Source organism: Lolium rigidum, chromosome 4, assembly GCF_022539505.1.
Source record: "Lolium rigidum isolate FL_2022 chromosome 4, APGP_CSIRO_Lrig_0.1, whole genome shotgun sequence".
Lineage (NCBI taxonomy): Eukaryota > Viridiplantae > Streptophyta > Magnoliopsida > Poales > Poaceae > Lolium > Lolium rigidum.
The window spans coordinates 259,919,714-259,933,808 of record NC_061511.1 but is presented as its reverse complement, the minus strand read 5'-3'; the positions used below and the strand labels follow the sequence as shown (position 1 = coordinate 259,933,808).

Sequence of the window (14,095 nt, the reverse complement as noted above, 5' to 3'; positions counted from 1 at the left end):
AGAAGAAATGGTGTGCAAGTTCAAGATGAGCCATCCCAAGGAGATTATAGATGCAACTGGTCCGGGTCGGCCCATTGGCCCTTTGTCCCGCACCTATCTTTTTTTACCATCAGGTTACAGGTTCAAATCCTTACGACCCTAGGGTCGAACTGCTCCTCGTCCTCGAAACGAAGGCGTCGGCCGCATCATCTTCATGGTTCTCCATTGCAACAACTCGCCCAAAGCAACTAACGCAGGCTCGTCGGAAAAAAAGGGGTGTCACGGACGACTGCATGGAGCAAGCGGAGCCCGCGGGGAAGGTGGCGACGGCGAGGAACAAGGTGGTGCCGTTGGATTACATCAGTTGCGCGCCATTGGAGGATGCTCTTTGACGGCAGCGCCGTGCCGCTACTTGTCCCCGCCGGTGCCACCGGTCCGACTATGCTGGTGAAGAAACTCTACCTCTCCTTCACGGACGCTGGCCGGTTGCGGGAACTGCAGCTCCTAAATCCCCCGTACCTTGTATTCTTGAGAGCGTTCGGCAATTCCCACCATCAACCTAGTACGGTACAGCTCAGCAGCTAATGGTACAACAACGTGGGGCTAGCCAGCTAGGGGCAAAACTAGGATACCCCTTTACCCTACAAGGAGAGGTTCGGTCTGACCCGTGGACTTGTGATTTTCTAAAAGGTTTGGAGGTTCAATGCTAGGGCCAAACCGGACTGAACCGGTTGCATCATGAAAGAAAACATGAGCTTAAAGCTTATCATCCGTATGGTATCATGGATATGTGAAGATGCATTAGAGAAGGAGTTCTCCCATAGTGATTTATGGGGAAGAAATTAACAATACTTCTTCGAGATCATCATTATAAATAGGAAGATAAACACTTAAACTGGAGTGAAAAAAGAAATCCGTACTGTAAAAAAACATGACACGACTTATATTACTAGTATAAAACCCAGGTGATGAAAGCTCCAGAAGAAATATTATGCCCAGCTAAGAGATTATTGTGCTCTTAGCAAGTTGACAAGCTTCAGCAGGTTCACATGCGAGGACCCTCCCTCCGCGATGCTCGCGCACGCAGCGTCCTTCCACATGGCAACGCTGGCCTTGATCTTGTCGTCGCACAGCAGCTGCGCTACTTTAGTATTGATCTCCTCCTTGGTGACGACGCCTCGCTGGTCAGCGAGGAGCTTGACGCCGGTGCCCCACACGTTGCAGACGTAGCTCTGGTTGCAGAACTGGTCGGCGAAGTAGGGCCAGCACAGGAACGGCACACCGTGCCGCAGCCCTTCCATGGTGGAGTTCCAGCCGCAGTGCGAGAGGAAGCAGGCGATCGACGGGTGCGAGAGCACGCGCTGCTGGGGCGCCCAGCCGACGACCAGCCCCTTCCTCTCGACGCGGCGCTTGAACGCGTCGAGCCAGCCCTCCCCGACCACCCCGTCGGTGAAGTTCGGCCGCACAGCCCACAGGAAGGGCCTGCCAGTGAGCTCCAGCCCGTCGGCGAGCTCCTCGAAACGCGCCGCGTCGAACACGGTGAAGCTGCCGAATGCGACATAGATGACCGAGCCACTGGTCTGCGCGTCGAGCCAGGCGAGGCAGGTCGCGTCCTCGGGCCAGAAGTGCCCAGCCGCCGACGCACTCGACGCCGGCGGCGCTTCTAGGGGCCCGACGGGCAGCGCGTTCGGGAGAAGATCTAGCGCCCCCGACTCGATCTCCTCGAAGCTGTTGCAGATGACGGTGGTGGCCAGCCGTATCGCCGGGTTGGACTTGAGCACGTTCTTGATGAAAACCCTCATTTTGTCCGGCGAGTTGCCCAGTCTGGCCCATGGGTTCTCGGTCGCCTGGACGGGTGGCATCGTGGGGCTCAGCTGGATCGTCTCGTTCCTCATCACAGTCCCTGAGTTGATCACGCGTACCTCATCTCTCAGTCCAATTTGTTCACAACGTGCCAATCACCTAAGTACACGAAGTTGTTTAGGAGGATGAATTTGATTTGATTTATTCTCTTACCACATTCGTCGAGGATGCCGTCCTCGATGAGCTTGGGAACGTGCAGCCGGAGCGCCAAGACGGCGGCCGAGAAGGTCGAGAACAAGGCGACGTGGACACCCGCTGTGTCGGCCAGCTCCAGCACCCAGTTCATGGACACATCGGCGATCACCCACTTGATCTTCTTGGATCTGATCATCTCCTCGAGGGGGCCGAGCATGGCGGCCGGCAAGCCGTTGGCCAGCATGGGGATGTCGGTGCGGTCGCCGTCGGGGCCCATGCCGTCCGGGAACGAGACCATGTGGATGCCGTCGGGGACGGCTCCCGTCTTCGCGGCCATGGCCTTCAGGACGCGGTCGTGGTTGATGTCCGTATTCACAAAGTCAACCTCGACCCCATGGTCGAGGAGCCGGTGGGAGAGCTCCATGAGAGGCATGACGTGGCCTTGTGCCGGAAAGGGCAGCACCATTACGTGAGGTTGGGAACTCGGAGGAACTGCCATTGATGCTAGCTTGCGCAGTTGCGCTAGTAGTAGTGCTTCGCATGTATGGGAGATGTGGAGTATGTAATGGTGTGTCAGAGCCCAGCTCAACTGGTCGCGGGGGGGGGGGGGGGATTTAGGTTCTTATTTATAAGATCTACGCTATATCTAATATTTATGTAATTTATTTTAAGAACTATGCTTTAATCTTTCAACAAGTTTAAAAAAATTAGTAATTAAGCTTAATGACTGTGTATATCTCTAGTTTTTTTTTTTGAGACAAATGGCAGCAGCCTTTCATTCATTCAAACAACTGTTCAGTACAAATAATGGCCCTGATGTGCATTCAAACAACTGTTCAGTACAAATAATGGCCCTGATGACATCAGGTGGCTCATTAAACCAACAGGACCCTTGATCATGTTCTGCCGTCTTGGCAAGAACATGGGCTGCCTCATTACATGAACGGTATACATGCTTAAAGGTACAAGATACAAACTTTGTGGCTCTCAGTTTAATATCGTGCACAATAGCACCTGTCAAAGACCTATCTAGCCCTTGCTGCTGCAGTTTTTTAATTACCGAGAGACGGTCCGAAGCAACCTGAAAGTATTGGGCTCCGACATTCTCAGCAAGATAGAGTGCCTGCCGGATAGCAATGGCTTCAACAATTTCAGAGCATTGCACATGATCTACAAAGCCTCGACAAGCAGCCATCATAATACCTTAATGGTTACGTATCACAACTCCATTTCCAGACCTATCACTTTTGGAAAAGATCGCAGCGTCCACGTTGATCAGCAGTCGGCCCTCCGGTGGCGGAGACCATTTCTGAATTGATGTCGAGGTCTCACGCCTATTGGAACCTTCTGACCTGATAATATTCATAGAGATAAAAATCAACATAGGCTATGATCTTTCTAGAAACACTTGAAGGATGAGGCAAAACCTCACCATTGCGATAGGAGTTCCTATTCTCCCATATGTGCCAACAAGCCACTGCCAATATCACTGACTGGAACTGTGATGCTTCTGATATCCAGTCCATCAACCATTATCTGATGTGAGAGAAGTTTTGTAGGCTTTAACATATTGGCATTGTAGGAAACGGTGTTCCACATCCTCCACACGATTAGAAAGATAACAGTCATACCTTGTCGGAATAGAGCGCACCTGGAGCTGGGTACCGGTAGGCAGGCAGTTGTGAGCCATTCTCCATAATACCACCTTCATCTTATCTGGGCAATTGATGGCCCATAATTTCTTCCATGCCTTTTCCATGGTCACCTGGTTAGAAGAGGCTCCCTTGCCAATATTGCTTCAGGATATCCAGAACAATTTTGACCTGGCTAGATTGTATGCGGATTTGACAGAGTATGTTCCACTCTTTGTGTGAGGCCAAGAGGGAAAATCGCTGCATCCTTCAGAGCTTGTGGGGATGCTTAGAATCTTCTCTGATATTTCTTCCGGAAAGAGATCTCTTACTGATTTTTCCTTCCATTGCCCCCCATTCTCCTGCATTAGAGAACTAACAGTCTGGTCATCTTTGACCGGGGAGGTTGTAGTTAAAGTACCATGAGTCACATCTAGGATCCAATTATCCCTAAGTATGTTAATAGTTTTTCCATCTCCAACTCTCCAAAAGTGACCTTGCTGCAGCAGTTTTTTACCATGCATAATACTCCGCCAGGTATATGATGATGATCTTATGCTCTGAGACGCCCAGAAGTCACAATCAGGGAAGTAGCACCCCTTCAACACACGAGCACACAATGATTGAGGTTCAGTTATCAGGCGCCAACATTGTTTTCCAAGCATGGCTTGGTTGAATATAGCCATGTCCCGGAAGCCCATTCCACCAAGATATTTTGGTGAGGTCAACCAATCCCATGATCTCCAATGTAGTTTTTTCCTCCCATCTTCGGTTCTCCACCAAAAGTTAGATATAGGCTTTGTAAGTTTTTCACACACTGCAATTGGAATCTGAAAACAGATCATAACGTAAGTAGGTATCACCTGAGCAACCGCTTTCAGAAAAACATCCTTCCCGGCTCTTCACAGAGGTTTATCGCTCACGCCATTTAGGCGTTTTCATAGTCGACCAGTGAGATACTTGAAGTTATTAGTTGGGGAGCGTCCCACCTAGGTCGGCATGCCGAGGTATGTAGCCTTCAGTGAATCCTCGTGTACTCCAATCTTCTGTTTTACTCTCTCCTTGGTATAATCATCACAATGTGGGCCAAAGAAAATGGAGGACTTGCGTAAATTTATTTCCTGCCCAGATCCATTGCAATAGGTGTGTAATGCTGAGTTGAGAGCATCAATACTTCTTTCATCCCCCCCGGTGAAGAATACACTATCATCAGCGAACAAGAGGTGGGAGATGGGAGGGCCTTTCCTGCCATTGCGAATCCCTTTTAGTTCTCCAGTTGCTTCCTTTTTCTGCAATAAATAAGATAAGCCTTCGGCACATAGAAGAAACAAGTAGGGGCTGATTGGGTCTCCCTGGCAGATTCCTCTTGTCGGTAAAAAGGGTTCAGGTAACTCTCTGTTGACTTTGACAGCATATTTAACAGAGGTTACGCATCGCATAATCATTTCCACCCAATTGTCTCTAAAGCCCAATTTTAGCAAGACTCCTTTTAAGTAGTTCCATTCAACCCTATCATAAGCCAGGCCGGGAAGTAAAATACTCTCGATAAAAAACTACAAGTGAAATTCTCCTCATAAAAAAAGGATGTTCGGGTTTGACGAAGAGCCGTTGGTGTCCGGGTTTGACAGAAAGGCGTTGGAGAGGTGATACGTCTCCAACGTATCTATAATTTCTTATGTTCCATGCTAGTTTTATGACAATACCTACATGTTTTATTCATACTTTATATCTTTTTTATGCATTTTCCGGGACTAACCTATTAACAAGACGCTGAAGCGCCAGTTCCTATTTTCTGCTGTTTTTGGTTTTAGAAATTCTACACAAGAAATATTCTCGGAATTGGACGAAACAAAAGCCCACGGCCCTATTTTCCACGGAGGGTTCTAGAACATCGAAGAAGAGTCGGAGACGGCCAGCAGGGGGGCCACCCCATAGGGTGGCGCGGCCCCACCTCCTGGCGCGCCCAGGTGTGGGGAGCCCACCCCCTGGCTCCCTCGACGCTGCCCCTTCGCCTATATATTGCCCCAGAAGTAAAAAACCCTAGAAGCATCAGTCATACTCCACGAAAAGTTACGTAGCCGCCGCCATCGCGAAGCTAAGTTCGGGGGACAGAATCTCTGTTCCGGCACGCTGCCGGGATGGGGAAGTGCCCCCGGAATCCATCTCCATCGACTCCATCGCCATCTTCATCGTTGTTGTTGTCTCCCATGATGAGGAGGGAGTAGTTCTCCCCCGAGGCTCAGGGATCAACCGGTAGCTATGTGGTTCATCTCTCTCTCCCATGGTGTGATCTTTATGTGATCATGAGCTTTGTAATCTAGTTGAATATGTAGATGTTACTCTTGTCTATTATGCACTCTAGAGGTTACTTTAATATGAACTCCGGAGTTACTCTCCACGGTGTGATGGTGACGAGTGTGCGCATCGTGTGTGATTCCTTTATGACGTTGTGGAGCTTGTTTACCTCGGCTTTAGGTGTGCTTTTGCAGCCCTACACAATGAATGGTGTTTGTTATCCAACAAGAGAGTGTTTGAGAGTAGCATTTAGTTATTCAATTATGTGATCATTGTTGAGAGTGTCCACTAGTGAAAGTATGATCCCTAGGCCTTGTTTCTAAGCATTGAAACACCGTTTCCAACAAGTTCTGCTACATGTTCGCTTGCTGCCATTTTTATTTCAGATTGCAATTACTACTTATAATCATCCATATTACTTGTATTTCACTATCTCTTCGCCGAACTAGTGCACATATACATCTGACAAGTGTATTAGGTGTGTTGGGGACACAAGAGACTTCTTGTATCTTAATTGCAGGGTTGCTTGAGAGGGATATCTTTGACCTCTACCTCCCTGAGTTCGATAAACCTTGGGTGATTCACTTAAGGGAAACTTGCTGCTGTTCTACAAACCTCTGCTCTTGGAGGCCCAACACTGCTCTACGGGAATAAAAGCGTGCGTAGACATCAAGCTATTTTACGGCGCCGTTGCCGGGAGGTAAGGTAAAAGGTATTCACATCCTCCGACTACTAAGCTATTTCCTAGCACTTGCTAGGTGTGTGAGTGCTCGAAGCTATTTCCTTTAGATTCTGCAATTATATCTTTTTGTTTCTTGTTTTTATTTCACTAGTTAGGCTTAATGGAAAACAACAAAAATATTAGAGATCTTTATAGTATTTATCTTGAGTTAGGACATGAGGTGTTTGAAGAGAAAATTAAAAAACCTATGGAACTTTATATGCATGCTAATGGCAATGTTATTAGTATGAATGCTTTGAACACCATTGTTGTTAATGCTATGGAAAATTCTAAGCTTGGGGAAGCTGGTTTTGATGAGCATGATATTTTTAGTCCCCCAAGCATGGAGGAGAAAATTTACTTTGATGATACTTTACCTCCTATATATGATGATTACAATGATGACTATCATATTTTCAGTCCACCTACTATTGAGGAGAAAATTAATTATGATTACAATATGCCTCCTATATATGATGATTATGGTGATGAGAATAATAATGATAGCTATTTTATTAAATTTGCTCCCACTACAATTAATACTAATGACTATGCTTATGTGGAGAGTAATAATTTTATGCATGTAGCTCATGATAAGAATGTTTCATGTGATAGTTATATTGTTGAGTTTGTTCATGATGCTACTGAAAATATTTATGAGAGAGGACAATATGGTTGTAGGGATTTTCATGTTACTAAAACACCTCTCTTTTTGCTGAAAATCTTGAAGTTGCGCTTGTCTTGTTTTCCTATGCTTATTGCATTATGCTTACATGACTTGTTTATTTACAAGATTCCTTTTCATAGGAAGTGGGTTAGACTTAAAAGTGTTTCTTATTTGCTTTTGATGCTCTCTTTTGCTTCAACTCTTATTTCTTGCGAGAGCATCATTAAAATTACTGAGCCCATCTTAATGGCTATAAAGAAAGCACTTCTTGGGAGATAACCCATGTCTTTATTATGCTACTGTTTTGTTGTGTCTTGGAAGTTGTTACTACTATAGCAACCTCTCCTTATCATGTTTATTTTGTTTCTGTGCCAAGTAAAGTCTTTGATAGAAAGTTGATACTAGATTTGGATTTCTGCGCAGGAACAGATTTTTAGCTGTCACAAATTTGAGTTGTTCTCTTGATAACGCGTGAAGCACACGTCCGTTGGGAACCCCAAAAGGAAGGTGTGATGCGTACATCAGCAAGTTTTCCCTCAGTAAGAAACCAAGGTTTATCGAACCAGTAGGAGATGAAGGCCACGTGAAGGTTGTTGGCGGAGGAGTGTAGTGCGGCGCAACACCAGGGATTCCGGCGCCAACGTGGAACCTGCACAACACAATCAAAATACTTTGCCCCGACTTAACAGTGAGGTTGTCAATCTCACCGGCTTGCTGTAAACAAAGGATTAAATGTATGGTGTGGAGAATGATGTTTGCTTGTGAAGAACAACAGAGAACAGAGATTGCAGTTGATTGTATTTCAGATGTAAAAGAATGGACCGGGGTCCACAGTTCACTAGTGGTGTCTCTCCAATAAGAAATAGCATGTTGGGTGAACAAATTACGGTTGGGCAATTGACAAATAGAGAGGGCATAACAATGCACATACATATCATGATGACTAATATGAGATTTACTTAGGGCATTACGACAAAGTACATAGACCGCTATCCGACATGCATCTATGTCTAAAAAGTCCACCTTCGGGTTAGCATCCGCACCCCTTCCGAGTATTAAGTTGCAAACAACAGACAATTGCATTAAGTATGGTGCGTAATGTAATCAACACAAATATCCTTAGACAAAGCATTGATGTTTTATCCCTAGTGGCAACAGCACATCCACAACCATAGAACTTTCTGTCACTGTCCCAGATTCAATGGAGGCATGAACCCACTATCGAGCATAAATACTCCCTCTTGGAGTCACAAGTATCAACTTGGCCAGAGCCTCTACTAGCAACGGAGAGCATGCAAGATCATAAACAACACATATATGATAGATCAATAATCAACTTGACATAGTATTCCATATTCATCGGATCCCAACAAACACAACATGTAGCATTACAAATAGATGATCTTGATCATGATAGGCAGCTCACAAGATCTAAACATGGTAGCACAATGAGGAGAAGACAACCATCTAGCTACTGCTATGGACCCATAGTCCAAGGATGAACTACTCACACATCAGTCCGGAGGCGATCATGGTGATGTAGAGTCCTCCGGGTGATGATTCCCCTCTCCGGCAGGGTGCCGGAGGCGATCTCCTTAATCCCCCAAGATGGGATTGGCGGCGGCGTCTCTGGAACTTTTTCCGTATCGTGGCTCTCGGTAATAGGGTTTTCGCGACGGAGAGTTTAAGTAGGCGGAAGGGCAGAGTCGGAGGAGGCACGGGGGCCCCACACCATAGGCCGGCGCGGGCCCCTCCTTGGCCGCGCCGCCCTATGGTTAGGGCGCCTCGTGGCCCCACTTCGTATCCTCTTTGGTCTTCTGGAAGCTCCGTGGAAAAATAAGACCCTGGGCGTTCGTTTCGTCCAATTCCGAGAATATTTCCTGTGCAGGATTTCTGAAACCAAAAACAGCACAAAACAGGAACTGGCGCTTCGGCATCTCATTAATAGGTTAGTGCCGGAAAATGCATATAAATGATATAAAGTGTATATAAAACATGTGAGTATTGTCATAAAACTAGCATGGAACATAAGAAATTATAGATACGTTTGAGACGTATCAAGCATCCCCAAGCTTAGTTCCTACTCGCCCTCGAGTAGGTAAACGATAACAAGGATAATTTCCGAGGTGACATGCTATCATAATCTTGATCAATACTATTGTAAAGCATATGAGATGAATGAAGTGATTCGAAGCAATGGTAAAGACAATGACTAAACAAGCTGAATCATATAGCAAAGACATTTCATGAATAGTACTTTCAAGACAAGCATCAATAAGTCTTGCATAGGAGTTAACTCATAAAGCAATAAATTCTTAGTAGAAAGTTTTGAAGCAACACAAAGGAAGATATAAGTTTCAGCGGTTGCTTTCAACTTCAACATGTATATCTCATGGATAATTGTCAACACAAAGTAATATGATGAATGCAAATAAGCAAGTATGTAGGAATCAATGCACACAGTTGACACAAGTGTTTGCTTCTAAGATAGAAGGAAGTAGGTAGACTGACTCAACATAAAGTAAATGAAAGGCCCTTCGCAGAGGGAAGCATGGATTACTATTTTTGTGCTAGAGCTTTTCATTTTGAAAACATAGAAACAATTTTGTCAACGGTAGTAATAATTCATATGTGTTATGCATAAGACATCCTATAAGTTGCAAGCCTCATGCATAGAATACCAATAGTGCTCGCACCTTGTCCTAATTAGCTTGGATTTACATGGATTATCATTGCATAACATATGTTTCAACCAAGTGTCACAAAGGGGTACCTCTATGCCGCTTGTACAAAGGTCCAAGGAGATAGATCGCATTTGATTTCTCGTTTTTGATAGATCTCAACTAAGGACATCCATACCGGGACAACATAGAAAACAGATAATGGACTCCTCTTTAATGCATAAGCATTCAACAACGAGATAATATTCTCATAAGAGATTGAGGATTAATGTCCAAACTGAAACTTCCACCATGATTCATGGCTTTAGTTAGCGGCCCAATGTTCTTCTCTAACAATATGCATACTCAAACCATTTGATCATGATAAATCACCCTTACTTCGGACAAGACGAACATGCATAGAAACTCACATGATATTCAACAAAGGTGTAATAGTTGATGGCGTCCCCAGAAACATGGTTACCGCTCAACAAGCAACTTATAAGAAATAAGATACATAAGCTACATATTCATTACCACAATAGTTTTTAAGGCTATTTTCCCATGAGCTATATATTGCAAAGACAAGGAATGAAATTTTAAAGGTAGCACTCAAGCAATTTACTTTGGAATGGCAGAGAAATACCACATAGTAGGTAGGTATGGTGGACACAAATGGCATAGTTTTTGGCTCAAGGATTTGGATGCACGAGAAGAATTCCCTCTCGGTACAAGGCTTTGGCTAGCAAGGTTGTTTGAAGCAAACACAAGTATGAACCGGTACAGACAAAACTTACATAAGAACATATTGCAAGCATTATAAGACTCTACACTGTCTTCCTTGTTGTTCAAACACTTCACCAGAAAATATCTAGACTTTAGAGAAACCAATCATGCAAACCAAATTTCAACAAGCTCTATGGTAGTTCTTCATTAATAGGTGCAAAGTACATGATGCAAGAGCTTAAACATGATCTATTTGAGCACAACAATTGCCAAGTATCAAATTATTCAAGACAATATACCAATTACCATATGAAGCATTTTCTGTTTCCAACCAAATAACAATGAACGAAGCAGTTTCAACCTTCGCCATGAACATTAAAAGTAAAGCTAAGAACACCAGTGTTCATATGAACGAGCGGAGCGTGTCTCTCTCACAAACAAAGAATGCTAGGATCCAATTTTATTCAAACAAAAACAAAAATAAAAACATACAGACGCTCCAAGTAAAGCACATAAGATGTGACGGAATAAAAATATAGTTTCACTAGAGGTGACCTGATAAGTTGTCGATGAAGAAGAAGATGCCTTGGGCATCCCCAAGCTTAGATGCTTGAGTCTTCTTGAAATATGCAGGGATGAACCACGGGGGAATCCCCAAGCTTAGACTTTTCACTCTTCTTGATCATATTGTATCATCCTCCTCTCTTGATCCTTGAAAACTTCCTCCACACCAAACTCAAATCAAACTCATTAGAGGGTTAGTGCATAATCATAAATTCACATATTCAGAGGTGACACAATCATTCTTAACACTTCTGGACATTGCCCAAAGCTACTGAAAGTTAATGGAACAAAGAAATCCATTCAACATAGCAAAAGAGGCAATGCGAAATAAAAGGCAGAATCTGTCAAAACAGAACAGTCCGTAAAGACGAATTTTTTAGGGGCACTTAACTTTCTCAGATGAAAAAGCTCAAATCGAATGAAAGTTGCGTACATATCTAAGGATCACAGACGAAAATTGGCAGATTTTTCTGAGTTACCTACAGAGAGGCCTACTCAAATTCGTGACAGCAAGAAATCTGTTTCTGCGCAGTAATCCAAATCTAGTATCAACCTTACTATCAAAGACTTTACTTGGCACAACAATGCAATAAAATAAAGATAAGGAGAGGTTGCTACAGTAGTAACAACTTCCAAGACTCAAATATAAAACAAAAATTGCAGAAATAAAATAATGGGTTGTCTCCCATAAGCGCTTTTCTTTAACGCCTTTCAGCTAGGCGCAGAAAGTGTAACTCAAGTATTATCAAGAGATGAAGCATCAACATCATAATTGGTTCTAATAATAGAATCAAAAGGTAACTTCATTCTCTTTCTAGGGAAGTGTTCCATACCTTTCTTGAGAGGAAATTGATACTTAATATCCCCTTCCTTCATATCAATAATAGCACCAACAGTTCGAAGAAAAGGTCTTCCCAAAATAATGGGACAAGATGCATTGCATTCAATATCCAAGACAACAAAATCAACGGGGACAAAGTTATTGTTAACCGTAATGTGAACATTATTAATCCTCCCCAAAGGTTTCTTTATAGAATTATCAGTGAGATTAACTTCCGAATAACAATTTTTCAACGGTGGCAAGTCAAGCATATCATAGAGTTTCTTAGGCATAACAGAAATACTTGCACCAAGATCAAATAAAACACTACAATCAAAATCATTGACCCTCATTTTAATGATGGGCTCCCAACCATCTTCCAACTTCCTAGGAATAGAAGTTTCAAGTTTTAATTTATCTTCTCTAGCTTTTATGAGAGCATTTGTAATATGTATTGTAAAGGCCAAGTTTATAGCACTAGCATTAGGACTTCTAGCAAGTTTTTGCAAGAACTTAATAACTTCAGAGATATGACAATCATCAAAATCTAAACCATTATGATCTAAAGCAATGGGATCGATGTTCCCAATATTCTAAAAAATTTCAGCACTTTTATCACAAGCAGTTTCAGCAGTTTCACGCAATTTTGCACGCTTTGCACTAGGAGTAGAAACATTGCCAACACCAATTATTTTACCATTGATAGTAGGAGGTTTAGCAACATGTGAAGCATCATCATTACTAGTGGTGGTAATAGTCCAAACTTTAGCTACATTATCCTCTTTAGCTAGTTTTTCTTCTCTTTCCCACCTAGCATGCAATTCAGCCATCAATCTAATATTTTCATTAATTCGAACTTGTATGGCGTTTGCTGTAGCAAATGACTTAATATCTTTATCTTCATTAGGCATAACTTTCAATTTTAAAAGATCAACATCAGCAGCAAGATTATCAACCTTAGAAGCAAGAACATCAATTTTACCAAGCTTTTCTTCAACAGATTTGTTAAAAGCAGTTTGTGTACTAATAAATTCTTTAAGCATGACTTCAAGACCAGAGGGTACACTCCTACTATTGTTGTAAGAATTACCATAACCATTACCATTATTAGAAGGATATGGCCTATAGTTGTTACCAGAATTATTCCTATAAGCATTGTTGTTGAAATTATTATTTTTAATGAAGTTCACATCAACATGCTCTTCTTGAGCAACCAATGAAGCTAAAGGAACATTATTAGGATCAACATTAGATCTACCATTCACAAGCATAGACATAATAGCATCAATCTTATCACTCAAGGAGGAGGTTTCTTCAACAGAATTTACCTTCTTACCTTGTGGAGTCCTTTCAGTGTGCCATTCAGAGTAATTGATCATCATATTATCAAGAAGCTTTGTTGCGGCGCCGAAGGTGATGGACATAAAAGTACCTCCAGCAGCTGAATCCAATAGGTTCCACGAAGAAAAATTCAATCCTGCATAAAAGGTTTGGATGATCATCCAAGTAGTTAGTCCATGGGTAGGATAATTCTTTACCAAAGATTCCATTCTTTCCCATGCTTGGGCAACGTGTTCATTATCCAATTGCTTAAAATTCATTATGCTACTTCTCAAAGATATAATTTTAGCAGGAGGATAATATCTACCAATGAAAGCATCCTTACATTTAGTCCATGAATCAATACTATTTTTAGGCAAAGATAGCAACCAATCTTTAGCTCTTCCTCTTAGGGAGAAAGGAAACAATTTCAATTTTATAATGTCACCATCTACATCCTTATACTTTTGCATTTCACAAAGTTCAACAAAATTATTAAGATGGGCAGCAGCATCATCAGAACTAACACCGAGAAAATTGCTCTCTCATAACAAGATTTAGTAAAGCAGGTTTAATTTCATAAAATTCTGCTGCAGTAGCAGGTGGAGCAATAGGTGTGCATAGGAAATCATTATTATTTGTGCTAGTGAAGTCACACAACTTAGTGTTCTCAGGAGTATTCATTTTAACAGTAATAAATAAAGCAAACTAAAT

At 42.9% G+C, this 14,095-nt stretch overlaps 1 protein-coding gene across 1 annotated transcript; it reads right to left on the bottom strand.

The window, feature by feature from the left end:
* Window positions 1-986: 986 nt before the first annotated feature.
* Window positions 987-2,479, bottom strand: LOC124705927 (UDP-glycosyltransferase 83A1-like). Its single transcript, XM_047237608.1, has 2 exons — window positions 1,996-2,479; window positions 987-1,882 (listed from the first exon to the last, which is right to left on the bottom strand). Exons 1-2 carry the CDS (start codon window positions 2,474-2,476, stop codon window positions 987-989), a joined length of 1,377 nt encoding a protein of 458 aa, XP_047093564.1. The 5' UTR covers window positions 2,477-2,479.
* Window positions 2,480-14,095: the final 11,616 nt, after the last annotated feature.

Excerpts from the sequence above, each read along its gene's own strand:
- LOC124705927 (XM_047237608.1), bottom strand. The coding sequence starts at position 2,476 with ATGGCAGTTCCTCCGAGTTCCCAACCTCACGTAATGGTGCTGCCCTTT. Across the intron at positions 1,883-1,995 it reads CGGCATCCTCGACGAATGTG|GGACTGTGATGAGGAACGAG; the intron begins GTAAGAGAATAA and ends TGATCAACTCAG.